At 55.1% G+C, this 26,705-nt stretch overlaps 1 protein-coding gene across 2 annotated transcripts in view; it reads left to right on the top strand.

Annotated features, from left to right (window-relative positions):
* Positions 1–4,968: 4,968 nt before the first annotated feature.
* Positions 4,969–26,705, top strand: part of SLC22A23 (solute carrier family 22 member 23) — a 41,078-nt gene continuing 19,341 nt past the window's right edge. Inside the window, exons 1-3 of one of the 2 annotated variants that reach the window (XM_028485218.2) lie at positions 4,969–5,137; positions 22,465–22,592; positions 25,599–25,649. In XM_028485218.2, coding sequence (XP_028341019.1) covers positions 5,010–5,137; positions 22,465–22,592; positions 25,599–25,649 — 307 coding nt within the window. In that variant the 5' untranslated portion in view covers positions 4,969–5,009. The remainder of the gene's footprint in view (positions 5,138–22,464; positions 22,593–25,598; positions 25,650–26,705) is intronic. The other variant, XM_028485220.2, reaches the window with a different exon arrangement.

Raw genomic sequence — 26,705 nt, 5'->3', positions numbered from 1 at the left:
GAATGTGATTTGTAGGAGATATTTACGTTTCCATATTTTTTTATCTTCTTTTCTCTAAATGGAGGTGGTTTTAACCGTTCCGCTGGGTTGGCAGGTCCTAAATTGAGAGGAGAAGGAAGTTTTCCACGGGGAAGGGAAGACATGGAGCTGTTGTGATAATAGCAGCCTTTTACAGTCACGCCCTCAGATGCTATTTGAGTCTCCGTGACTGGCGATTTCAGGCGCTCTTGCTATAATAAGGAATTCCAAAATCACATGTCACAGGTCTATTTTCCGGGGTTCTGGGGGCCCCGTGTCCTCAGCCAAGGCAGTAATTAGAGAGTGGTGTGTCCCCTTCCGGGCCAGCTTGGTGAGGGCAGGGAGCAGGGAAGAGGAGAGAGGCCAGCGGGTGTCGGGGCAGTGGCCCGTGAGCGCACCCCCCTTGCTGGGGAGGAGCCCGGGCCCGGGGCGGGGGGGGCCCATCAGCAGCCCGGAGGCTGGGCCGGGCCAGGCTGGAGGGAGCCGGTGCCCAAGGTGGGGGGCAGCGATGCCACCCCCTTCCATTCGGCGGGGCCCCCTTCCTCCTGCTTCGGGCAGTTTCTCCCCAGCGGCCCCTCAGCTACTCGGCTGATGACAGGTGGTTGGGAGGGTAGGGAGGGGCTCCACGTAGAAGGACGTGGGTCTGGCCCAGTGGCCCCTGAGTGGCCTGTGCTGCTGCCACGGGCTGCGAGGGGCCCGGCGGCCCTTGGTGGGCTTTCCCCTTCGTGGGGATGGCCGAGCCGCTCGGCGGTGCCCTGGGCTTTGATGGATTTCTCACTCCCCGGCGGATCCAGAAGCATGTTTCGTTCTGGTGCTTGAACACAGTTTGGGGGAGACTGTCCTTTCCTGAGCCCGTCTCCCTCCTCCAGCGAGTTGAGTCCCCCCAACCCCTGTCCCAGGTGGGGTGACGTCTGGGTCCAGCCGCAGTGACCCGGGTGGCGCCCCAGGGAAACCGCAGGGGCTGGCGCTTCTCGAGAAGTCGCGGGGACAGGAGCAGGGCTTGAAATCCTGCTGGGCTCGCTGGGGGCGCGTGCTGGCACCTGCGCGCAGGCTGGTTTCTTGCCAGTCCGGACTCCCTGTTTCTTTCCTGGGGCCCTGGTGCAGGAGTTCGTGAGGGTGGGGGGAGCTGGGTGTGGGCCTCACAGCCAGAGGGCAGGCGGAGGCAGCGAGAGAGGGACCGTCACCCAGAGGAGACTGTTCTTTCCACGCAGCCTCGTCAGCATCCCTGGAGAGCAGAGGCTACTGACGTCCAGGAATCCTGTCACAGGGGCTTGTACGCGTATCGTTTTGTCGGTTCCGACCGAGTTTTGCCTAAAACCCAGGATCGTTCAGGTCCCGCATGGGAGCGCTTATTTTACTGGCGTTAGTCTCTGGGGGACATGAGCCCACCCGGAGCCGGACCCAGACGGCCAGAGCCTGAGGTCTGTAGGGACGACAGCCTTGAATGGCGGTTGGATGTGCGTCACCTCGTGGCCGAGGAATGTTATCCACTTTGTAGGCCAGGAAGGAGCAGCACGGAGAGGCTGAGCGACTTCACCCGGACGGGAAGGGGCAGGGAAGGGGTCCCACGCCTGCCGTGCGCCCACGCTGGCGCCCCAGCCTCTCCCCTGCAGGGCGCGCTTCCTCCCCGTTCTGTGCGGATGCTGTCAGCCAGCTGCATGTGTTCCCTCCTCACGGCCGACTGCCATCCAGAAAAACCCTGGAGACTCATCTCAGAGCAGCTGGGAACACTTCGAGATCCCAAGAGAACGTAGACTCCCCGGACCTGCAGCAAAGCACGCACAGCTTTTTAAAAGTGCATTTAAGAAAGGGTAAGGGTTGAGTGCTCCTGTGCGCAGAGCTGGGATCTGACCTTCCTCGGGTAGAACCATCTACCTGCAGCCCCCGCCCCCTCCCAGATGCGGGGACTTAGGACGTTCTCGCTCTGATGTATTCCTTCCTCTCCTCTCTTCAGAAAAGCTGACTTCTCATCATCCAAAAGGAGCATGTGATTAACGGCAAACCCAAAGTGCCTGAGGTGCTTTGATAATTGCTTTTTCTTTTCTAAACATCTTTACAGCCACCTTCAGAACATAGTTGATTTCAGGCAGTTCGGAACGAATTCCTGGTGAGTCAAGGCAAAAGGGTCATTGTAAGTGTCATACCCGTGTCCTTACATCAAATGGCTGTGTTTTTCCATTGCCTCGGCAGGAATACTAAAATACTGTAGATCTGCTGGAATGCTTTACGTTTTTCTGCCTGATGAGATAAAGCAAAGTCTCTGCTAGGATTCCTAGCAAAACAGAAGCCCTGGAGAGGTCGGGAAATGATTTTACGTATTCCGCTCTCATAGACGTGTGCCTGGGAGACAAAAGCATTTCTCCTGCTGTGGGTGAAGCCCACGGTTTGGGAGAGGCACAGTGAGCCCCTGCTTGTCAGGGAGGCATCTGGGGCTCTCGTTAAAACGCAGGTGTGATCCTGGGGGCCTAGGCGGGGCCTGAGGCTCTGTGTGCCTAACAAGCTCCCAGGTGAGGCTGATGCTTCCCGTCCAGGTAGCTGGGAGTTAGAGGATGGCTCGGGCCACTTACGGGCGAGGAAGGAGGGACCCTGTAGAAGGAGAACCATGACAAGGTAATCATCGCCTGAGCAATGGTAACAGGGAGGGTAGAGAGAGGAGGAGCCAGACTGTGGAATCATCTGCCTATCGAGGGGCGGTGCTCCTTTGTCGCCCACAAACCTCGACCCGGGTCTGGGAAGTTGCCTGTGATCCTCGGTGTGACGGCACGTGGTGTAGATTGATGTGTGGGATTAGACGTCCCACAGGGGGCCTGGGGGGACAGAACGATAGCTGCAGATATCTTCATACTTAGCTGCGTTGCGAAATCAAAGAGCCAGGTAGAGGAGAACCGCCGGCCCCGCGCGGGGCCCGTCGAAACGGCAAACCCGAGGACGTGAAGCCTTTATGCCGTCTTGACGTTACCTCTGTGAGTGGCCAAGTGCTAAATTTTCTCTTCCGATCCTAACCCGTGCCGAGCCTCAGAGCATCACACTCGCCCTGGCTGATGCCAGAGTTCTGGTTTCCATAGCAGCGCGTCCACTGCTTGTGCTTATTTAATACGTGAAAACTAGAACCTGCAACTGTTAGTCTTTTCTAAAAGACCCTGATCTCTTTATTATGTTTACGAGCAGAAATGCCAGATGGGCCGGGGGAAGGGATAGTTAGGGAGTTTGGGATCGACCATATTTAAAATGGATAACCCGCGAGGACCTACTGTAGAGCACAGGGAGCTCTGCTCCATGTTATGTGGCAGCCTGGCTGGGAGGGGAGTCTGGGGGAGAATGGATACATGTAAATGTATGGCTGAGTCCCTTTGCTGTGCACCTGAAACTCTCACCACGTTGTTAATCGGCTATACTCCAAAATAAAATAAAAAGTTAAAAAAACAAAAAACAAAAAAAAAACGCCAGATGTGGGGTAAATACCAGAGCCCCGCTAGGAAGTGATCCTTTATGTGAACCTGGCCTGGGCGCTGCAAGGAACAGCAGCACAGTAAATGGCCAGAAGAGAACTGTTTGATCCTGTTTTCCTAATTAAATAGCAGAAGTTCTGTATTAGCCAGGCCAGGTTTCTCTCTCGCTCACAGATAGCTGTGATGCTGACCTCTTTGTCTGTGGCAGGGCAGGGACGGAGAGCCTGGTGACTGTTGTCTCTTCCTCACAGACGAGCTGGCGTAGGTATTGGCTGGCGTAGCGCGTGATCCTTGTTAACGCCGATTCCGTCCTGTGGCCAAATGTAGTCTGCCTGTTCCGCCCCCTCTCATCTGCTTCCCTTCTTACTGCCTTTTGACCTCTGACCTCTGCTCTGGCCTCTGGACAACCAGCAGATGGGCTGTAGCCACTGATCTACGAACAGTCTCTGGATACAGAGACGTGAGAAGTATTCTCTCCTGAGGGTCTGTCTTCTTCTTTTTTAAAAAATCATTTTAATTATGCTTTTTTTTTTTTTACAAAAAAAAAGAAAAAGAAAAAAAAGCTTTAGGGAATCCTGCAAACTGTTGGGGAAGAATAGCAGGCAAGTTGCAGGCTCTATCGGGGAAAATGCATAACACCTGGCTGCATTTTCTAGTACTGGGGACTTCTGTTCCAGGAGTTCTTGTAGTGGGTGGGCACTGGTTGTCACTTGGGTGCTGCAACTTAAGGTTTCGTGACCATCTTTTTTTGCACAAGGTCAAATTAAGAGCATAGATTCTTGCAAGCAGGAGGGACCGTGATGTCCTTGACATTTATTGAAGGCAGACACCGGTGTTTTGGGAGCTATGAAGGTGAATCAGACCTGCCCCTGCTGGCAGAGCCGTCATCCGAGGCGGGTGCGTGGGATGCCCAGGTCACGGGGGCAGCAGAATTCTGAGAGGGAGGCGGAGCTTGGGTGAGATCCGCCCTACGTGATCCAGTCTGCTTCATGGTTTGGCTTCTGTCTTGTTCGTTGGGTGCGACTGACCTGTCTTGGTCTCACGTGTGAGTGGGTTGCCTGGAACTCAGAGCTCGGGGAGCGCTGGGACGGAAGGAGCGGTGGTGAGGTGGGGGGAGCTGGGCTGGGCTTCCTGTGCCCCGTGCGGAGGTTGGGAGGGCCACGCGGTCCAGCAGCGGAGACGGAAGGAAGGACGGCAGAGGAAGCTCAGAGAGGCCGAGAGAGCAGAGGTATGGGGGCCGCGTGTGACGCACACGCTCCGTCTCCCCGCGAGGCAGCCCCTCCTAGTTCCTGGGCCGGCCGCCCTCCATCACAGCCTTCTTCGGCCACGACTTGCTCTGTGACCCTGAGCGATGATCTGGCTCCCTTTGCAGGGGGAGCCTCAGCTCGTCCAGCTGTGAAAACGAGCATCTCAGCCTTGACGTACCACCTTGCAGTCCTTGGCCAGATGGGAAGCGTGCTGGCCCGGCGCTCACGGCTCTCTTGTCCCTTCTGTGTTCCAGGCATAGAGCTCTGCCCCCCGGGAAAACGGTTCCTGATCACGATGGTGGCGAGCTTCGTGGCCACGGCAGGGCAGCTCCTCATGCCCGGGCTGGCCGCCCTGTGCCGGGACTGGCAGGTGCTGCAGGCCCTCATCATCTGCCCCTTCCTGCTTATGCTGCTCTACTGGTCGTGAGTATCCTCCCTGCCACCCCCCGGGCCACCTGCATCGCGTCCCAGGGCCGCGCCCCGGGCTTGGGCCCCGCGGTCCCCAGACGTCCCGCCAGTTTCAGCTTGTGGTTTTTTTAATGAGGGAATTTTCCTCTCTTTTTAAAAAAATTTCCTCTTCTAAACGTTTCATCTTGGAAAACGTTCTAACATACACAGAAGTAGACGGAGGAGTGGAGTGACACCTAGGCGCCCCTGCCCGGCTCAGGCGGCCTACCCTCCACGGTCTGGCTGAACACACGCTTGCTGGGTGTTCGACATGACTTTCATGACCGGGTTTGCAAAGGGCGGGGTCTCGTGTTGGGAGGGGAAATGTGTTTGGAGGTGTTCAGGAGAGATTTAGCAGAGCCACTGTCCCCTGTCTCCTCTGGGCTAGGGATGGGCAAACGCCAGCCCGTGGGCCAACTCTGGCCCGCTGTCTGTTTCTGTAAATAAAGTTTTATTGGAACACGGCTGTGCTCATGTGTTTCCACATGTGTCATCCGTGACCACTTTCATGCCACGGTGGCAGAACTGAGCAGACATGACCAAGACGATGTGGCCCTACAAAGCTGAAAGCGTTTAGTCTCTGGTCCTTTGCTGAAGAAGTCTGTCCACCCCTGCTCTGGACGAGCCCACTAGGCCTTTTAGAACCGTGTGTAACTTTTAGTGTTTGCCTTGCTGACTTTAGGGAAAAAACAACAACACGCTGGCCTGGCCCGGGGGTGTGAGCTGGGCAACCAGATGCTTTTAAACCCCTCAGGGGATTAATGTTTAGCCAAGGTTGAGAAACACCGCTCTCGGATAGAGAGGTGTTTACCCGAAGAATGCGCGCTGTGCCCTTTCTGGAAAAACCTCTTCTCTCTTTCCTTCCCTCCATCCCCATCCTGTGCCAAACTCTCCCGCCGGCCCGCACCGGGTACAAGGTACTGGAGAGGAGATTTTACCCGCTACACCGTGTTTCTCTTATTTAGTCACTAATGAAAACCCGATTTGTGGCCAGAAGTCAGTTGTGTCTTAGCTTTAAATGCGCGGCCGTAGGGGACACGGCTGTTAATTGGGCTTCGTTTCCTAAGGTGCGGGGGAGGGGAAGAAAGCGCGACCTTGCAGCTTAATAGGCTGGCCCCGCCCTCACCCTGGCAGCAGACCCCCCCCCAGCAGAGAAATCACATGAGCCAGACTCACGTGTCTTTTCCTCAAGAGCCGGGTTCTCGCTCACAGTGTCCTCAGAGCCTCGGCAGTGGTGGGGAGGCTACAAGGACGGATGAGAAAAAGGCCACCTGTCAGGAAAAGCGTCTCCCGCCCGAGGCTGGACGGCACCCGTTCGGCAGGAGCCCGCGTGTTTGGGGACATCCTGCTCTTTCCTGCAGGGTCTTAAGAGGCAAAGAGCGAAGTCGATCCCCAAAGCAGGATGGAGTGGGCAGCCCTCCCTTAGATCCCTAAGGAGGCTCTTCTGGTCCTCCCCTTGCTGCCTCCAGAGCTGGGCTTTGCTTGGTTTGGAATTTCGGGACATTTCCTTATTGAACACTTGTTTGTACCGTGTTTGTGCCAGATGCAAATGGCAAGCACCGTATTAATAGTAGATCATTCACTCTGGGCATTTCATGGCCCCATTGTACAGATGACAAAGCTGAGGACAGCCAGCTGACCCTTGAGCCCCGAGTTTTGCTGTCTCCTGCTCTGCAGTCAGGAATCCCCCCACCCCACTCCTCTGGCTTCCTGGGCTCCACTGCGCCCAAGGGCAGTGGTGCTGTCTGCCGGCCCCTGGAGACACAGCCTCTTGGAGACTCACACACCTGTATGGATAGGCAGCGTTGTCTCCATCACCTCCAGGCTTTGAGGCTCGGCCCAGGCTCTGCTCCCACCTGTCCCAGGTAGGAGGAAACCTGACAGAGAGAAAAGGCAGAGAAGGGTTTCCTGGAGCAGGTCTGGGGGCCTGGCCCATGTGGGAAAGCATTAGGGGTTTTGTTTATCTTATTTTTTTATTTTAAAATTTGAAAATATATCAAGGTTTAGTGTTAGGCAAGGTAAAAATGTTCATTTATTTAAATCCATTGTAAAACATAAAAAATAATTCTTTGAAACACACAAATGTAAAAATATGACTTTATGGTGCACAGGGCACCCAGGTACTTTGATAAGTGAGATGTGTGTGTGGACAGACAGATGGACAGCGTCCGCAGGCACCAGGGACCCCGGTGTGGGGTAGACCCGCTCCACCCACCCGTGTACTTGTCCCTTGTGTTATTACGTAAGGCCCCTGACGCGTGTCCGGCCTGCAGTAGCGCTTGCAGAGGCCAGCTACTGCTCTTACTGTTACTCTATCCCCGCCTTCCCAGGTGGAAGCCTGGGTGTATCCGGGCCAGTCGAGGGAATCGCGGTAACGGGTGTGTCCCACCTCGGCCTGCAGTGGTGGGCGGCTCCGGGGGTGTCACTGGCTTTTAAAGGCCATTGAGGTGCCCCCTCTTTCTCGCCCCCTAATGACCACCCTTCCTCCCCTCTGCTGCGGTGGAAGATTGATCGCAGAAGGCTCTGTGGTTTGACAGGATGAACTGGCCTCTGGGGAGAGCAGTGAGCTGCAGCGGCCAGCACGACGGGCTGTTGGTGACAAAACGTTGAAAGTCACTCTTTCCTTTAAGAGAGAGCAAGTATTTATCGCATGTGCCCTGGGTGCCCGCAGACTGCTTGGTGCTTTGGAGCAGCCCTGAGGAGCAGGTGTGTTAGCAGGGCCATAAAGCAGAGCGCACGACATGAAGTCCATAAAGCAGAGCGCACGACATGAAGTCCCCGGGACGCAGGGTCGGGTCAGGAGCACAAAGGAAAAGGGTGCAGGTGAGGGATCTTCTGGTCCAGATGGAAGCTGGGAGCATCCAGGCACACCAGGTAAGAGTTGACACTAACCAAATACGGACACAGTGCTGACCTCCAGCACAGGGAAGGGGGTGCTGGGGCAAAGACCCAGGACAGCATTCAAGCTGGAGTGACACAGAGGCCACCGCAGGGCAGCCGAACCAGAAAGGGGCCCAGGGGCCTGGGTTAATAACCCCTGCGCGGGGCCCGGGGCCCAGGGCTGAGATCTCAGGCCCCTTCTGCACTTAGAACTGAGCCCCCGGGACGAAGCCGGGCCTCAGAGCATCAGTGATAACAGACCTCTGCGCAGCACAGGGCCTCAGCTCCAAAGCTGGCCAACTGCCCCCGGCCGTGGGCGGGAAGGATTCACCCTCAAGACATCAGCGCCTTGGAGTCTGCGCCACACATGGCTACATGTTCCGTTCCAAATTCCAGCTGCTCTCCAAGGCTGACAGAAGAACCAGGGGAGCTCGCTGGCACCTCGGGGTCAGAAATGAAACCTCCGAGGGAATCGCCGGAGCCGAGACTCACACGGAAGAGAATTCTCACCAAGGATGAGCTCACCGAGCCCAGGGGACCCATTACCAGGGCCACAAACTGGACTTCAGGGAGTTTGCATCTCAGGAATTCTGCAAAACAGACCAATCTGAAAGAGAAGTTAATTCACCTCATTTATTATAAGTAGTTTCCACTTACGCACACCGCATGCCGCTCTAGACACGAGGGATTCTGGATACTGCCGTGTACGTCCCAAACCTCTGCCCACTAAGACGAACTTGATGGGGTGATGGGGGGCCCACAGCCCATAACTCACAAGTCAGCCAACAACATGCTTTCAAATAACCAGCACTAGGAAGAAATGGAATAAAGCGGTGGATGAAGAGGAACAGGTGGGGGTCAGGAGCAGCCTCTCTGAGGAAGTGGCTTTTGGGCTGAGACTAAATGCCCGGCACACGGTGACGGCCAGGGTGAAAGCTGGCGCCACTCGGCTTTTTGTGGAAGAGGAAGGCGGCGGTCAGTGTGGCCGGAGCCCGAGTGGCCACTTGGGGTGGAAGATGACCCTGGACACAGAGGTGGGTCAGACGTGGGGGGCCTTGGGCACTGAGGTTCCTCTGCCACCTGAAAACGCCAGCGGGCGAAGTGGGGCAGGGCGGTGCCCTGAGAGCCTCGCTCTGGCCGCGGGGGTGGGGGGACGGTGGCGCCTGCGCTCCAGTGGGCATGGCAGTCACCTCACGGGGTCTGGTTCCAGGTCTGTTCTGCAAGTAGCCCTGGGAGGTCTCGTTTGTGGATCCGCTGGGGCACAGGTGGGTAAGAGGGCGAATGGCCCGGGCTTGGACCGGCTCCCGAAATGGGAGACTGGGGGCCTCTGAAACGTGGAGCCCCGCTGGGGAGCAGAGCATGAAGTCCCGAGGGAGGAGGCTGCAGGGTAACCGAAATGCGAGCGGGAGCTGAGGGAGGGCTTGGAAAGGGAGGGAGGGTTTTGATCCTGAAACGTGGAGCCCCGCTGGGGAGCAGTGCCAGCGGGAGCTGAGGGAGGGCTTGGAAAGGGAGGGTTTTGATCTCGAGGGAGACGGAGGAACCAAGGGAAGAGCTTAGCTTAGTGACTTGGTCGAAACCACGCCCATGTTGAAATGTAGGGTGTATCATTATCCAGGGGTGGGGAGAAGACAGCTCCCAAGAGGAGGGGCCTCCCCACGCCATGGGGGCGGGGCCACGCGAGGAAGCACCAGGGTCTCGGGAGGCCGAGGGAGAGAGAGAAGGCGGGCAAGAGGCTTCATTATGGTTTCTGGGGAGACGGAGGGGTGAGGCAGGTGAGCAGGCTTGGGCTCTGCTAGGCTGAATCATTTCAGTGGAATCTGGGGCGTAGGGCTGTCTCCGTCTTCTGGTGCCCGGCCCTGGCTGGTGGGCGCGGCCAGGGTGTCAGAGCCCACGGAGGGGGCTTGGGATGGATCGGTTTTGCATCTGAAAGGTGCTGTCACGGGCAGGTTGTTTGCTATATCTAGGAACTAGCTAACTCTGGGAGGGGCAGCCCTCCCTCCCAGAAACATCAGAAAATACAGACAACAAAAAGGCATGATTAATACACAGCCCTAGGGCAGCTACAGGGTTACAGAAAGCTCTGGAATGAGGTGAGCCTAGGGCTGGAGAAGCAGCTGGGAGAGGTGGCAGCAGCAGAGGTACGAGGTTCCTGGGGACTGGAGGGGCTCGGCGGGGGTGTAGTGAGTGCAGGCGGGTCTGGTGGGGGGTGTGACGTGCAGGTGATTTGTGCCCCAGCAAGTGGAGCTGCCGGAGGTGTGAGCTGCTGTCGTCCCGTGGCCTTTAGGTGGAGGGATAGCTTCGGGAGCCGAGTGCTGGGATGCCGTGCCCCAGACGGCTTCTCAGAGTCAGACTGAAGCAGGAGAAGTGGTGGGGGGGAGCCCTGGGAATGTTGCCTACCTGGACGTGAGCCCCATCACGGCTGCTGGCGCTTCCACTGACAGGTGTCAGTGCCGGAGGTTAGACCCACACAGCCTGCGCACCCCAGACCTCAGGACCGGACAGAAATGCTGGTTCCTGCTTGGGCATTTGCTGTCGCTTGAGGAAGGGCTGCAGAGTTTCACTGCTAACCTGGAAGGAGCTCATCCTGATCGATCTGTTTTCCGGAATAAATGTAGAATTCTTCCAGGGCCACAGAAAACAGGATGCAGAATACAAGAATGATGGAGACTTCAGGAAAAGCTCTGCTTAGACAGACACGCTGGGGGTATAGCAGTAACGCCAGGATGGAGAGAGGCTGGCTGGCTTCCCAGTGTGCAGGGCCCACGACAGGAGTCCCTCGGGGGCCGAGCCTGCTCCAGGGCACGTGCTTTTGGAGCCAGAGGGCCTCCCTCAGCCCGGAGCCCCATGGGCACAGCCTGTATTCGGGCTGTATTCGGGGGTCCGGGAGTGTGTCCAGTGAGAGCATCAGGGAGACTGCAGGGTGGGCGATCAGGAAGGTGTACACGGAAGACGTGACCTCGGCTTTCCTGGGCGGAAGTCACTGTTGAGGAGTGAGACGGGGGAGGAGGAGGTGGAGGGGGCCACCCACATGGCATCTGCCTGTAGCGTTTGGGAGGGCACCCCGGGAAGAGGCATTCCGGGACATGATGGAGATGTTCCGGCCACTCTCCCAAAACGCCGGTGCGTGCCGCCACCTGCCTTAGAGCATCACTGTTGGTGCCGAGTACCTGTGACGGTTTGTGAGAGGAAGCACGTCTGCTTTGGACCTGGCATGTGCTGGGCACGGTCGTGACACCAAGGCAGCGAGGCCTCTCCTCAGGCAGCGTCTGCCAGGTGTCGGGTGCCACGTGCCCACGCCCCTGCCTGGTGGAGCAGCTCACCAAGGAGGGCAACCTCACGTGCCTCCTTCGAGGCAGGTGCACCGTCACGTATGGCGATGTGAACACATCTTAAAGTTTGCAGGACACGCTTTTCCCGAGATCAGCTGCAGGTTTCTATGTGCGAGGCTGTATCAACCTGATATTTTCGGATTAGGTACAAGCTGCTGGTTGGTGGGATTATTCCTGTTTTTAGCTGGGGAAACCAGGACATGAAAAAGCTGCACCAAAGACACGAGTGTGGCGAGTCATTAAAAACTGGTTTCTGAATGTCAGTGGTTCTCAGAGTGTGGCCACCGGGCCAGCGTCACCACCACCACCTGGGAACTTGTTAGCAATATCAGTGCTCAGACCCCACGCCAGGCTGACTGAGTCACAGCGTCTGCGGGTAGTTTAAGAAGCCCTCCAGGGGTGCTGGTGGTGGCTCAAGTCCCAGAGGGCTGCTGTACACCAGGCTGCCCAGTGAGAAGGAAAAGCCAGACATCTGCTTATGGGATAAGGGACCCGGTCCACTTCCAATAAAGTGAAAGATGTTGTCAAGGAGTGGAAGGAGGTGTGGGTGGGCTGGGGTGACTCACCCTTCTTAAAAGCAGCGGTTCTTGGGTCTGCAAGGACGTGAAACAGTTGCTGTCCTTGAGGGTCTGTGAGGTGCCACACAGGACCTAGCTGCCCAGTCCAGCTCCGCTGTGAGTCACCTCAGACGGCAGAAGTCATAGGCCTTTCCTGGATCTGACAGACGAAGACAAAAAACCCTCAGTACTGAACCCAGTGATTTTTATCTGCACTGTGAGAACATAAACCCACGTGCGTGTACGTCCGGGAGTCTTCAGCTGTGTCCCGTGATGGAAGTTGCTGGAGGGAAAGGTCCCACCTTGCTTACCTGTCCTAGAACCCGTGTGTCCGTCACCCCTGCAGGGAGCCTGGGTGCGGTTTTCCTTCACACTCCCAGACTCCCAGCCAAGTCCCTGGGTAGGACAGGGTCTCACCCGAGACTCACCTGATGTGTGTGTCGCGTGAACTGCCTCGAAGTTTCAGAACGTGGGAAGATGCTGGATTATTAACCGAGTGCTGTTGGGAGTCAGCGTGATCGTGGGAAACGTTGGGGAGAACGAGAAGGAGAAAATGAACGCCGTGGGAATAAAATGAGGAACTTAGAGGAAGATCAAGCTGCGCCGGTAACACTGGAGAATAAGCAACAGTGTCCATTCCTCAAATGGAAGATAAACCTTGAAACCCAGCACGTTCGAGCGGGCTGAGCTCGGGACTCACTGGTAGAGGAGAAACAATTAAAACCCTCGGGAAAAAGGCATGTGCTAAAGGCGATCTTAATTTTTAAAAATTTCAAGAAACAAGCCATTGTATTGGGTTGGCCAAAAAGTTCGTTCGGTTCTTTTCCTGTTAAGATGTGATGGAAAAACCCAAACGAACTTTTTGGCCAAGCCAATAAAACATTTAAGGGACCTCATGTTAGGTAGATATCCAGAAAAAAAAAAATCACTAACAATTCCAATAGATAAGCGTTCCTCAATATCACTTGGCTCTTTTAAATAGCATCGGAAATCTTCTGGCCAAAATAAGACTACTTTTTAACGTTTCTTGAGGGCCTGCTCTGAGTCAGACCCTCTGAGGGAAGTTCCATGGCGCATGGAGAATCAAGGCACAGAGATTGGAACCAGCACTGGTCCGAGGTCAGAGCCGCTAGGCCACTCCAGAGCCAGCATGACGATCGGTGTATACATGCGTTCCAGCGGCTGCCAGCCTTTTTCTCTTGCCTGTACACTTGAGGGACAAAACACCTTTCTCCATCAAAACCAGTTTTACTTCAATAGGGGGTCAAAATAACACTATGCAAACAGGCAAAACAAGGGCCTCGGGGCGCCCCGCACACCAGGAGGGAGACCGGAATCAGTTACACCATCACCAAAGGTTAAGCCTCACAGGACGGTGTTTTCCTTCCAGGAACGCGGAAGCAGTGAGAAGCTTGAATGAATCTGTAGTAATTATTTGTACAGGTTATCGGATAGTTCATTTGGGGAGAGTTTCAGGAAACTTAGAGCAAAAAAACATTTTTTAGCCAAATCCTGTTTGTCTACAGATTATCTCGATGGGGGAAGACTAGGGAATACTGACAAAGGCAAACGTAGACATAAAAATGATAGCCCGTATGTCAATCGTAAGCATAGGGTGAGCAGTGAAAAGTGAGATCAAAGTGTTCTCTAAACTGGCGTTTGGGGGATTTGCCGATGGTGTGGAATTTTCAGGAGCCCTCAGGCCAGAGGCAGCCCCATCTTTGCCTTCTGAGCGGGCAGAGATTACGTGAAATACTAGGAACCCCTGCAGTTAACTGACATGCTTCCAAGTAGATGTGGAGAGAGGCGCTACCACAGGGTCTGGCCTCCGCTCTGAAGGCCAGCGTCACAGACCCCGGAGCCACACCGTGGTCCACGCGGACCCCGTGCCTGGCACGTGCTCCAATGTTCCATCCCACCACCACCCCCCGCCCACCCCTAGGAGGCTGGGGGTCGCTTAAGGCCAGCTTGAGGAGCTCCGAGCCTCGAGACCAGGCAGGGTTCAGGCAGCGTGCGTGCGAGCCTGTGTTTTCAGGTGTGCGCGTGCGCGTGTGCGTGTGGTGGGAGCGGTGAGGTCGAGCTGTTGGCCGCTGGCAGAAATTGGGGAAATGGCCCTCTGGTGACGGGTGGCTAGTGAGAGCTGCCAAGTGTTTGCCCGGCTGGCAGCTGGCGAAAGTCCATGTGGACGGATAGAGAGAGAGGGGCCAGGTGCCAGAGCCGGGTCTGAGGTCAGGGCAGAACCAGCAGGGGGCCCCCCGATGGTGAGTGGCGTCCGTGGCCTCCGTTAGCATAATCCTGTCGGGACGAGACTGCAGCCGCAGGTCGGGGGAGGCTGGGCCCCCGGGGAGGGTCTGTGGAGCCCCCTGTAACCGGTTGCTGATTCAGAGGTGCCGACAAAGTTCCAGTTAGAAGCAGGACCACCCAAAGCCTCGGTTCTTTCTGCCCACCTATCTCCTCGAATTGCTTTTCAACATCTCATTTTATTTTTATCATTTGCAAAAATGCCAAATTAGTTCCCCTACCGTATTACGTTTTACACGCTCTGTGTGCCCTGCACCGTCTTCGGCCTGGTCACTGTGCACGCGGATGAGTTAGTAAAAGGGGTGGAAGGAGAGAAAGTGGAGAAAACCAGCCCAGATGAGTTCCAAGTATTCCCGTTCCTCGTGCGAACCGAGGAACATCTTAAATTTATCGCAGCCGTTACACACTGTCGTACGTTCCGAGCTGCTTAGCCTTTAAAAGGCCAGCTCCGGGGGCTTCCCTGGTGGCGCAGTGGTTGCGCGTCCACCTGCCGATGCAGGGGACACGGGTTCGCGCCCCGGTCCGGGAGGATCCCACATGCCGCGGAGCGGCTGGGCCCGTGAGCCGTGGCCGCTGAGCCTGCGCGTCCGGAGCCTGTGCTCCGCAACGGGAGAGGCCACAACAGAGGAAGGCCCGTGTACCACCAAAAAAAAAAAAAAAAAAAAAAAAAAGGCCAGCTCCGAAGGCATTTTAGGAGCCAGCTCCACTCCTCCTGGCAACACCTAAAGCAGCATTAGGATATTTGTTCAAGTGCACCGCGTGAGCAGCAATTTCTTTAACTTTCAGAAGGGGTCATGGTTACCGTCAGCCCCTTGAAATAAACTAGGGAGAGAATGTTGGAGCTGGGGCGAGGCCTTGGCGTGACTCCACACACCCCACGCCCACCCCATTCTACAGATGGGGAAGCAGAGGCCCGGAGGTTTAGGTGACTTGTCCAAGGTCACGAAACTGGCCTACAAACCGGCCTCCTGATATAGTCCCTCCACAGTTTTGCTGTAGTGGAAGGACTCTAGAGCTTAGGTGTGTATCATTTTGAAAAACAAGAGATGCAGTGTTCCAGATTTATGTGACAGATAAGCTAGTGCGGTGGCCATTTAATTATGAAAGAATTCCTTGTTCTACAAAGATTTACAAGAAGAGTTGATTTGCCTTAGGAAGACTTCAGGGTTTAACCATCCTAAGAGCCAAATTTTCTTTAATTTCATACTTGTCCCTAATCTACTAAATTTAACTCAAGTCATGACCTTGACTTTTTTTTAAAGAGCTAATTCATATCCATTTGCTCTACCCTGAACTGAACCTACTTACCTTTTCTTTTTTTTTTTAATACACCAAACAGAACTAAAGTTTAAAAAAAAAATTCAACTGAAAGCTTATCTACCGGAACCGAGTGTATATTTTTGTAAGAGCTTTGAATCAGAAACTTAGGATATTCTCCCAACTGGTGTTTAATTCAATTCTAGTCTCTGAATTTTTTCATTTTGAAAATCTTTACAGAATGTCATAAGTTTGACACTTGGTAATACCCCAAAGCATTAACAGCTAGAATCACCTCTTTCAATCAAAGCACCCTTAGAACAACTGTCTAAGACTCTTTTCACACACACGTTCAGGGAAACGGCAGCTCTGCAAAGCCTTTCATGGCTGTGCTCCTCCAACTTCACTTACGTGCTTCCCTCTGTGTTTTCTAACCTGTTTGATAGAAGCCCCTCCCTGTAAGGCATTTATTAATTTACATGTTTTCGCCCCCGGCAGGCTGATCACGTTCAGTACACATTTATCCCAAGAGTGCAGTGGTGTCACATCACCAGTACGAGAGCACACCTGTCGACAGGTGTGTCGCCCAAAACGAACTACATCAGAAACACAGACAAAACAACTTGAGGGTAAAATTAATTTCCAAGAGCGTTAGCAGTTAGCCTTACTTCCTGTCCATATTTTCTTTGTGAGTAAATGTTCCAGTTCGGTGATTTGAAGAGAGAGACATACTTGGACTGTAGAGCGTCTCCAAGCGCAGGTGTTAGATGGGTGTCAGGTCCTCCAGTGGGGTAGAAGGAATACTTGCTTTTATTGTTAAACGTTAAGGAAAAAACATCAACTTCATAGTATTATGAAAGGATCACAGTATCGCATTTTAATTTCTGATTCTTCTGAGAGACCGTACAGTGCAAGTAAAAGAGATCCAGGAATGCAGGTCAGACGTACTTGAGACAGAGCCGGATAACAGAGAAGGCAGGAAGGAAGACCGAGATGGGAAAGCAGATCAGAAGCAACACGTTACTATTCAATCATAAAGCGTCGAGGTCCGAGAAGCATGTGGTGAACCAGAGGCCTAAAGAGGGGAAGCCAGCAGGGTCCTCCTGTTGGAATGGCTTCTGAGGCTTAGCTTGAAGGAACAACCCAAGGGCTTCGATCAGAAAACAGGGAAAGGGCTTCCCTGGTGGCGCAGTGGTGAGGAATCCGCCTGCCGACGCAGGGGACACGGGTTCGAGCCCCGGTCCGGGAGGATCCCACGTGCGCGGAGCAACTAAGCCCGTGTGCCACAACTACTGAGCCTGCGCTCTAGAGCCCGCGAGCCACAACTACTGAGCCTGCACTCTGGAGTCCGCGAGCCACAACTACTGAGCCCGCGCGCGCCTAGAGTCTGTGCTCCGCAGCAAGAGAAGCCACCACAATGAGAAGCCCGTGCACTGCAACAAAGAAGAGCCCCCGCTCGCTGCAACTAGAGAAGGACCGCACACAGCAAAGACCCAACGCAGCCAAAAATAAATAAATTAATTATTTTTTAAAAAGGTTCTTCCTTTAAAGAAAAAAAAAGAAACAGGGAAAGCTTTCTCTCTTGATAGAGTAACATCATTTACATTGGTACCATTGGAAAAGTAGTTCCACGTAAATAAATTTTCCATATAATTCTTTAAGAATCGATACTTTATTGTAGCTATTTAGGGTGGGCATCTTTCTAAAATATTTTTTTCCTGCTTTTTAAGTAGTACTGTAAGCCTGAAGTGGGAAAAGTGACGCTGCCCTAGGGATTCAAAGGCCAGGTCCCAGACCTGTGAATCAGTGCCACCAGGGAAGGGCTAAGTGCAAATCAGAGACCCCCTCGGGCTTCAAGTGCAGATGTGTGACTCTGCCTTCTTCTCTAAGTGATTCACGGGTTTTCATGTCAGCAGACGCGCGTGTGCTGCAGAAGCGTGATCCTGCAGCAGCGTCTGTGGTGTGGGGTGCAGTCTGGTGCCCCCGCAAGGTCGGGAAGCCCGTGCCTTCCCAGTTGGGGGTTTCCTGCGGCCCCCGCCCAGCCTCTCTGCCCCTCTCCGCCTCCCCGACCCCCATCGCCGCCTGGGGCTTCCTGACCCAGGACTCGGTTGTCTGAGCGAGGCCTGGGGGTTCTCCTCTGAAGAAAGCCTGGGTTTGCAGCGCGTCCTCTGTAACCTCCCTGGCGTTCAGTCAGAGCCTCTTCCTTAAATTTCTGGTTCTTGGCTTTCGTGGAATAACGGAGGCCACGGGGTTCACGGCCTGTAGATCCAGGCGGAGTTCGGATGTTCTCGGGATGCGCTGGGAAACGAGGTGGCCCAGGTAGGAGTGACCTGCGTTGGTGTCCCCAGTGCACAGGTAGGATGTGAGCGTGGCTTCTTCCCAGGATCTCGGGGTGGACACCACCGTGCACACCCCTCGGGTGACGGTCTCCGGACCCCGACGGGGGCAGGTGTGTGCCCACCTGGAAGGAAGGGGCTTTCGGAGAAGGGCGGAACTGGCATTTTCCACTGAAGGTGGGGGCGGCGTGACAGCCGAGGGAGCACCTTGACATAAACGGGGCTCCAGTGGTTGGAAGGACGCGCACCCACAGGGCAGGGGTCCGCTCGGGGCGGGGCGGGGAGGGCAGTGCAGGGGCGCCGGGACTGGGGCGGGAGGGCGGCGGAGTTCCCTGGAATATTTTAGTTGCTAAGTAGAGAATGGGTTTATCTGTGATTTGCTTAATTAAAACTTAGCTTCGTGGCTGAAGTCTTTAAGCACGGCTTCCTCACCTGTGACTCATGCCCGCTGCCGGGAAGACGTGGCAGGTGACACGGGCAAGGCGGGGGTGGGGCACCGTCCACCTGCAGCCCCTCCACCGCCCGGGGGGTGCTGACTGGCCACCGGATGCTCACACTTCTGCAGGGAAGTGTCTGCGTCTCAGGAGAGCGATGCCCGAGGCTGACGCCCATAGCCGTAGGCCCCGTTCTGCCTCAGGGAGTTCAGGCCTCTTCCCAAGTGAGTTAAAGGAAGAGGTTTTAGATTTCAGAATCTTCTGGATTCTGGAATTGTGAATGAGGGATCCTGGACCTTCTAACCATCCTGAGTGTACTTCGGAGGCCTCAGGACCACGTGCCTTGGGGCGAGAGGTCCATCAACCTGTGACCACCCTCAGGGAGGGGATGGGACTTCCGCCCAGGGCTCTGCGTGTGCCCTTCCTGTGCCGCTCGCTTCCCGCCAGGGCCTTAGGACTTGAACTGGTCGAGAAGAGACTTGTAGTTTTGCCCACATCCTCCCGCAGAAGCCCTGGAGCCATTGCACCCCTGGCTTTGGAGGGATCACAGCCTGGAAGTCTCCTGCGTTCACATCCAGCTCTGCCCCTTTAACAGCTACATGCTCCGGGCAACGCGCTTGAACCTGCGCTGCCTCGGTTTTCCCATCTGTGGAAGAGGGGTGATAATAGTTCTGCCACACGGTGCGCTTGAGAGAACCAGATACTTCCAGTTTTCAGACACTCCTGTCTCCCCACCCACCCCAGGGGCCACTACCTGTCCCCGTAGCCATCGCCCCTTCTGGCAGCAACGGCAGAGCTCCCTCCTAGAGGTGCCGCTGTGGCTTTTATGCACATTACTGTGTTCGCAGAGGTCGTCCTCAAGGTCGCTTTTCCTTAGTATCCACACGGGAGGGTCCACCAGCAGACGTGGGCTCCAGCCACCGGCCGTGCTTTTTCATTTTTGTTGAAAACGTTGGGTATTTTTGAGGCTCAGGTACACTCCTGCCAGATCCTGGGCCACTGGCCAGTTTTTAAATTTTCATGGTGTTACTACATGATGTGCCTGTCAGCAGACATTTCGTTAAATTCCCGTAACATGGCCACACTGCGCATTATCCAAGCTAGAACCGCCATCTCTGGGCTTTCTCGTAGGCTGACAATTCAGCGAGTTCTTTATGACTTTGCAGCAGGTTTAAATACCCAGAGGGCAGCGTGGCATCTGGAAGGGCTGAGGAGGTGGCGCTGGAACAGTATCTCCCAAACCCCAGTCATGGGAGCGACGTCTCCGCACGCGGGTTGGTTTCTCTGCTGCATCCCCCGGGGTTAAGGATGTGGGGTCCTGAGTCAGGCTGCCTGGGGTCAAATCCAGCTCTGCATTTCACTGCCCTGGAATCTGGAACACATCCTTGGGTGCTTTGCCTGAGTTTCCCCATCTGTGAAGTGGGGATAACGTTACAACAACATGATGAGCTGGAAAGATGCAAATTCATGGGAAACGTGTAGAAGGGGGAGTGTAGGCCAGGCAGGCGTGGAGGAAGCGGCCTGCAGTGCTGTCCGCCACCGGAGACGGGACGTGTGGCTAGCAGAGTCCTCCTGGTGGCCCCGTGCCTGGGGCTCCTGGGAGAGCCCTGTTTCTTAACTCAGCTTCATTCCGGCCCGAGGGCTCCTCCAGAACCTCAGGTCCTCCCCTCCCTGGGCCCTGCCTCTCTCCTCTCCTCCTCTTTCCTCCTCTTGGATCCAGGATTCTGGTTGTACCAGTTTGCAGTAACACAGACTGTGTTTTCTCAAAATGACTGAATAAAATTAAAAGTCAATGAGGGCTTCCCTGGCGGCGCAGCGGTTGAGAGTCCGCCTGCCGATGCAGGGGACGCGGGTTCGCGCCCCGGTCCGGGAGGATCCCACGTGCCGCGGAGCGGCTGGGCCCGTGAGCCGTGGCCGCTGAGCCTGCGCGTCCGGAGCCCGTGCTCCGCAACGGGAGAGGCCACCACGGTGAGAGGCCCGCGTACCTCAAAAAATAATAATAATAATAAGTCAATGAAACAAGATTGTAACCCCGCCACTACCCCCCTCTCAAAACTGGTATGTTTGGACACGTTATGTGTATATATGAGCTATGTCTGTCTCTCTAACTGGCTATCATAGGTTAAGGAAGAATCCTGATAGAAATCACAAAATATTTATAATCAAATCGCAGCAAGAACTATTTATCAAAACTTGTGAAATGTTGCTAAAGTGATACTTAGGTGAAATTTTGAAGTCTGAAATGCATATATTAGAAAAGAATTAAAGTTATAAGAAATGAGGGGGCTTCCCTGGTGGCGCAGTGGTTGAGAGTCCACCTGCCGATGCAGGGGACGCGGGTTCGCGCCCCGGTCCGGGAGGATCCCACGTGCCGCGGAGCGGCTGGGCCCGTGAGCCGTGGCCGCTGAGCCTGCGCGTCCGGAGCCTGTGCTCCGCAGCGGGAGAGGCCACAGCAGTGAGAGGCCCGCGTACCACCAAAAAAAAAAAAAGAGAGAAAGTGACACTAAACCCAACTAAATCAGAGAGATGGATGGAGATAACATAGGTGAGAGCTATAGGGGTGGGCATTTGTGTTACGTTATTTCATTATAAAGAGAAGATCTGATAAAATATGGCAAGATGTTAATATCTAATATTGATGTCTGTTATGTTATATTCTGAGTGTTTCTGTTGGCTTGAATTATATTCAAAATTAATTTGTAAAAACTAGAGGCTAGTAAAGCAAACATTAACTTGTATTATTAAAAAAAAAAATCAGTGCTTACAGTTTGAAACCCGTGTTTTATCAGCTTTCCAATATGGGCTCCTGGGCGAAGAGACACGAGACTTTCTGGGCCCGTCTTAATGCTCCGGCCGCACCTCACCAGGGTGGGCCCCCAGCTCACCTGCACCTTTGTGCGGCCACGTGGGACGGTGGCTTTGTGACGCCTGGTGACAACCCAGGTCTCCCAGCGTAGGTTAACACTCTGATCAGACCACCCCAGCGTACCACTGAAGTCAGCTGCTTCTGCAGAATACATCGTGAACGTTTAGAAACTTGATTTTTGTTCAAACAGGTAAGGGAGTGGACAGCCGTTACATCATTAGTGATACGACCATGAAATAGAAATTTACCACTGATAGCTTCTGCGCGTCTGGCTTCCTTTGACTAGCGGCTCCCCAGAGCTGCTAGGGCAGGTGTTGGGTAGTAGCAAAGGTAACTTCTTAGCAGCAGCAGCCATGATCCCTCGCCACTCTGTAACTGACATGAAACACAGGGATGCCTGGAGCGCCGGGCCCACAGAGGCTATGCTGTCAGCCCAACCTCGACTTCCAGCTTTTGCTTCTCCCACTCAGGGGTGCCACCTGCTTCAAAATCAAGTCCTGAGGGAACACAGCCTCCATCGCTGGGCATGTGGCAGTGGCTGGTTTCTCAAGAGACCTTGTGACCTGCAAAGTCTAAAATAGTCACTATTCGGACTTTGACAGAAAAAGCAAGCCGACCCCCTGCTCCACACAGGCACGTGGTTCTCCTTGACGGACTTGCAAATCTCGCTATAAACGTAAAATTACAGAACGCATTGATAAGACACTAGTCTTGTTTCGTTTTGTTTCGTTTTTCTTACGGGACTCCTCACCAGATTTCATCCTAAACACGGACAAAGCAGCAAGGAGTCTGTTGCTAATTACACTTGAAAACCATCACCCACCTCAGGGAGGCGTTCTGGGCAGATAGCAGCAAGATGAAAATAATTCTACGGTTGAGCCCTGGGAAAGTCAGCCTCCAGATGTTCAAAACGGAAAGTGCCTGTCAGGTTGCTAGGATGGGGGGCATTTCTTTTAAACTTGAAATCATTCTATGAACATTTGTTTTTTGAGACAAAATATCACAAAAGCAGCCCTTCAGTGAATCGCTGGAACGTGTTTTAGTAATCCAGCGATCTGGTGAAAAGTATACGCAGATTTCTTGACACAGCTGGGAGGATACTGCTCCTTTCTGCCTCATTTTAAAAATTGCAACTTCTACACTTTCTAAGAGAAAACCAGAAATATCCAGGGCCACGGTCTTCTCTCGTCTGCTTGGGCCAAGAGAGAGTCCTGAGCTAGCCTCCACCGCTCACAGACGGATACCCAGTCCTACCCGGCTGGGCGCTCCCAGCCCCCGACGGAGCTGCGCCTTCGCGCCTCCCCCGATGGCAAGAGCCTCACCCGCTCCCTGTCTCTTCGCAGGATCTTCCCAGAGTCCCTGCGCTGGCTCATGGCCACGCACCAGTTTGCATCGGCAAAGAAGCTGATCCTGCGCTTCACCCAGAAGAACCGCATGAACCCCGAGAGCGACATCAAAGGCGTGATGCCTGGTGAGCATGCGTTCCCTTCAAACCCACAGCCCCGCCAGGCTTGGGGGACCCGCCACCCATCCCGCCGGGACCGGGAGTCACCCCACATCACCCCTGGTGCCTTCGTTGCCCAGCCAGCTGTCCAGCTTCCTGTGACGGTCGGTCCTCAGCTAGACCAGGAACACGGCCAAGTCCAAATCCAGAGGGAGGCATGACCTTGCGTGCCCCTGCCCCCCCCGGGGGAACCTTGAGGGCTGAGCCGCACCTGGCACACAGCCTTGCCTGCCTGCGGTTCGGTGCCGGCAGTCCTGGCCGGGGGCCGCTGGCCTTCGCTCCCTCTGTCTCCCAAGCAGGACCCTCAGAGAGCTGCTGTGTTGTCTGTGTCTGTCAGGACCGATTGGTTGGGCCTCTGAGGAAGCGGGAAAGTTCGGATCCATAGAATCCCCGTTTATCAGGAATATCAGCACAAGCTAGATCAGATCCAGGAGAGCACCTGGAGGGCGTTAAACCAGACTCCTGGGCCCCTCCCGGCACCCAGAGATTCTCATCCAGTAGATCTCGGAAGGAACCCTGAACATTTGTGTGTTTAATAAGCACTAGAAGTGATTTACTGTGACCTGCAAAGTCTAAAATTTTGACTATTTGGACTTTTACAGGAAAAGCAAGCTTCTAATATCAATATTAGAAGTGTATTTATATTAACTTAAATCTTTTCACAGCAGTTCTGTGCAAGGTACTGTAATTATCCCCATTTGCAGACGAGGAAACTGAGGCACAGAGAGGTTGAGTATCTTGCCAGAGGTCACACAGCTAGTGAGTAGTATGCTGGGACTTGAGCCCAGGAAGCCCAGCAGAGGCAGCTTCCCTGTGCTGCTTCCGAGAGAGAGGGAGACGGACGTGCTGGCGTGGCGGGCAGGGGGGTGAGGGGTGAGTGGCCCTCGCTCATTCCAGGCCACGTTGGCTCCTTTCGGAGTGTCTGGCTCTTGTCCCCGAACTTGTCCAGGCCCATCCATTAGCAGGTCAGCGCTCTTAAGTCAAAGTGCCTTGTTTCTGGCATTTCCCTAATTAAATCACCACACTCCACTTCTTTCAGGTTAAAATATTGTCTGCGAGAAGCTTGTTTTCTCCATCCTAATTATGCTGATTCATTTCCCTCCTGTTTTTAGAAAGTGGTATCCTCGTTCAGGAGCCGGGCTGGTGCTGGTCTCTGTGCTGGGGGGCAGGCAGCAGCATGCATGACCCCCCCTCCCGACTGGGGGCTGGGGTGGCATGCGCTCACGCCCCGGGGCACGCGGCTCTCACCCGCCTCTGGGTCTCCGCTCCCTCCCAGCTGTCAGGCGCACGGTGACGGTGACGGTGACATGATGGCACCAGGGCAAAGCTGGAGGAAGGCGGGTGTCTGTTTCCTCAAAAGTGGCCCCTTGCACCTCCCTAGGCTGGACCGGTTTGCCTGCTTGAATGCTGCGTCCCCGCATCTTATCTAGGCCACCGACCAGCATCCCGTCCCCGACGCAGGCTCTCACCCGCCGCCCTGACTCTATCCTGCCTCCTGCCCCGCCCGCAGCCCTGCCTCGGGGGCTGAGACGCCATACAGGCGTTTGACCCTCATCGGAACCTTTACGGTGGGTCAGATCGCCCCTGCTTTACGTACGGGAAAGGCACGGCTTCCCGGCTCCCCTTTTCCTCCTTGGACGTGAGCCAGGTGCAGAGAGGGGGTCCCCAGCATCAGGCCCTCTCCAGGCAGCCTGACCACAGGGAAGCAGCCGAGTCCGGCGTCACCAGGTCAGGCGGCGAGTCAGGGGCTACGAGGCCCCCATCAGGCCCACAGGGGCCTTACCCGAGCCCTCTCGGTAACCGAGCGGGGATCCCACCCCACGTGCCTCACTCTGTCTTGTCCGTCCGTCCTGAGCCCGAGGTGAGGAGCGGGTCCCTGTATCGGGCCACCTCAGGGTCCCCAGCGTCAGGTGACTTGCACCAGTCGCGCCCCAGCAGGAGATGAAGCCAAGGCGGCCCCAGGCAGCCGCGCCCGGCGCCCTGCCTCTGACCCTCCGCCCTGCCTCTGACCCTCCGCGCCTACTTCCTGCTCCTGCAAGAGGCCTCGGGCCGCTGGAGCCTCGCGTTGAGAGGGAATCTCTGGGGTCAGCAGGTGTCCCCGCAGGCCCAGGAAGGAGTCTCCGCAGTGGGTGGGGAGAGGCCAGGATGGTCTGGGTCGGCCGCAGCGCGGGGCCAGGAAGGCCTCACGGCTTCTTGCGTGTCCGTGGTGGTGTCAAGAGGCTGGGCGTGCATGTGACAGGCAACATACCAACAGCCCCGGAGAGGTTAGTGTAATTCCACTTAGAATAATGCAGTTACCTCTGTAGGCTACAGTCAGCTTGGGCTCCAGAGTTTAAAGCTTTAAAAAAAGAAAGAAAAAAGGTCATAATTACAGTTACTACAGCTTCTTAACATCTATTTCATACGCTAGAAAGAATCAGGAATTACGTTTTAGCCGCATTACAAAAAAAAAAAAAAAATTTAAACCTATACAGCCATGCGAATGCACATTTAGTTTTTCTTCCTGGAAGGTTTCCATGGTGGGCAAGTGTCGCTGTGATAAATAGGTTCCTGACCAGTTTCACAACAGTGAGGATACTCAGATCGTTGGATCAACGCTATGTGTTAACCATGTTCCCATGTTCTTTAAAAGTTTTCTAGTGTTTTGACCATGGGGAAAGTATGTCTGTAAGTCAAATGAGCCTGTTTTTGCAGAGGGGGTAATAAAGGTCAGGAGGATCTCAGGAGCTGAGCGTCCATGGATGGATGGCCGAAAGGCCAGCCGTTCTGGCTGGTGCACAGGCCTCCAGCTCTGTGCCTGAATATTGACACGGAAGAAAGTTCTGGAAACTGAGGGAGCATGGTATCCCTCGGACGTAGGACAGGTGTCCCCTTCTCCCTTCCGTGCCCCAGCTGGTGACACTGATCCAAACATTTTTTTAAATAAAAAATTCCTAAACCGTTAACGGTTAAGCAACCTGTTTTTCCTTCCAGCTGTAACTAGTGAGGTTGGTGACCCTCTCGCCATTGGATGGCAGGAAAGAGGTAGGACGTCCAGGGGTGAGAGTGCCCCTAAGAAGTACAGGGAGGGGGACACACCTCAGAGACCCTCCGAGGGGGCTGCAGCTCCTGGGCCCCCCTTGAGGCAACCCCACTTCCTCCGGGCCTTCCCACCCCACTGCGTGCTTTGTTTTTAGTAAACTTGTTTTGGATTCATCTTAGGTTTATAGTAAAGTTACAGAGAGAGCACAGAATTTTGAAAAACCCCCAGTCAGTCTCCCTGTTGTAACATCTCACATCCCCTGCACCTGTTACGACTGGGAAACTGCCATCGCTGCACTGCTGTCAGCCCAGCTGCAGCCTGGACCGGACGTCACCCCCAGGGACCCTGCCATAGGGTCCCACCCAGGGCTGCCTGCTCCTCTCACCTCCCAGCCGCCTTGGTCGGTGCGCTGTCAGTCTTTCCTTGCTTCCCCTGACCTCGGCAGTCGTGATTGGTTAAGTCTCCTTTTTCTTCTCTGGCCCCTGAGAAGGGGTCCACTCCCCCAAGGGCACGCCTGGCCGGGGAGCAGGGACAGACTCGGAGGCTGAATGTGCGGCATTTCTGCTCACAGATGCCGGGAGATGGGGAGGCTGGGGCGTTTCCTTGTTGGATCTTCCCTGTTGAGCCGTCAGCCCCAGGACGGCGGCAAACCCCTCGACCTCGCTGACACGGGCCTGGCGTCTGCTCAGAGCTGGTCTGGGCCCCCCGAGAAGCTGGGTCTCGTGACCAAGCTGTAGTTGGTCCCGTCACCTGAGCCGAGACGCCGTCTGTCTGGCTCAGCGCACATATGTGCACGGGCCGCGCCTCTGTGCACGCGTATGCACACGCGTTCATTCAGTCACTCATTTCCCCTCCTAATATGCGGGCCGTGCAGGGGCAGGTGCAGAGGAAGCAGCCTCAGCCTGTCTGGCCCACGGAGTTGGTTTGGGGACCAGAGCAGCGCGTGCGTCTCCTGGTCCCTGCGCAGAGGGGTCAGACCCCGTAAGGAAGAGGAGCCCTGCCCGAGCCCGACCAAGGTCTCCGCGCCCGCCAGCGGCCTCCGCAGCCCCGACAAGTGG

This window comes from Physeter macrocephalus, unplaced genomic scaffold (genome assembly GCF_002837175.3).
Source record: "Physeter macrocephalus isolate SW-GA unplaced genomic scaffold, ASM283717v5 random_286, whole genome shotgun sequence".
Classification (NCBI taxonomy): domain Eukaryota; kingdom Metazoa; phylum Chordata; class Mammalia; order Artiodactyla; family Physeteridae; genus Physeter; species Physeter macrocephalus.
The sequence above is the reverse complement of the archived record's forward strand: the minus strand, read 5'-3'. Positions and strand labels throughout refer to the sequence as shown.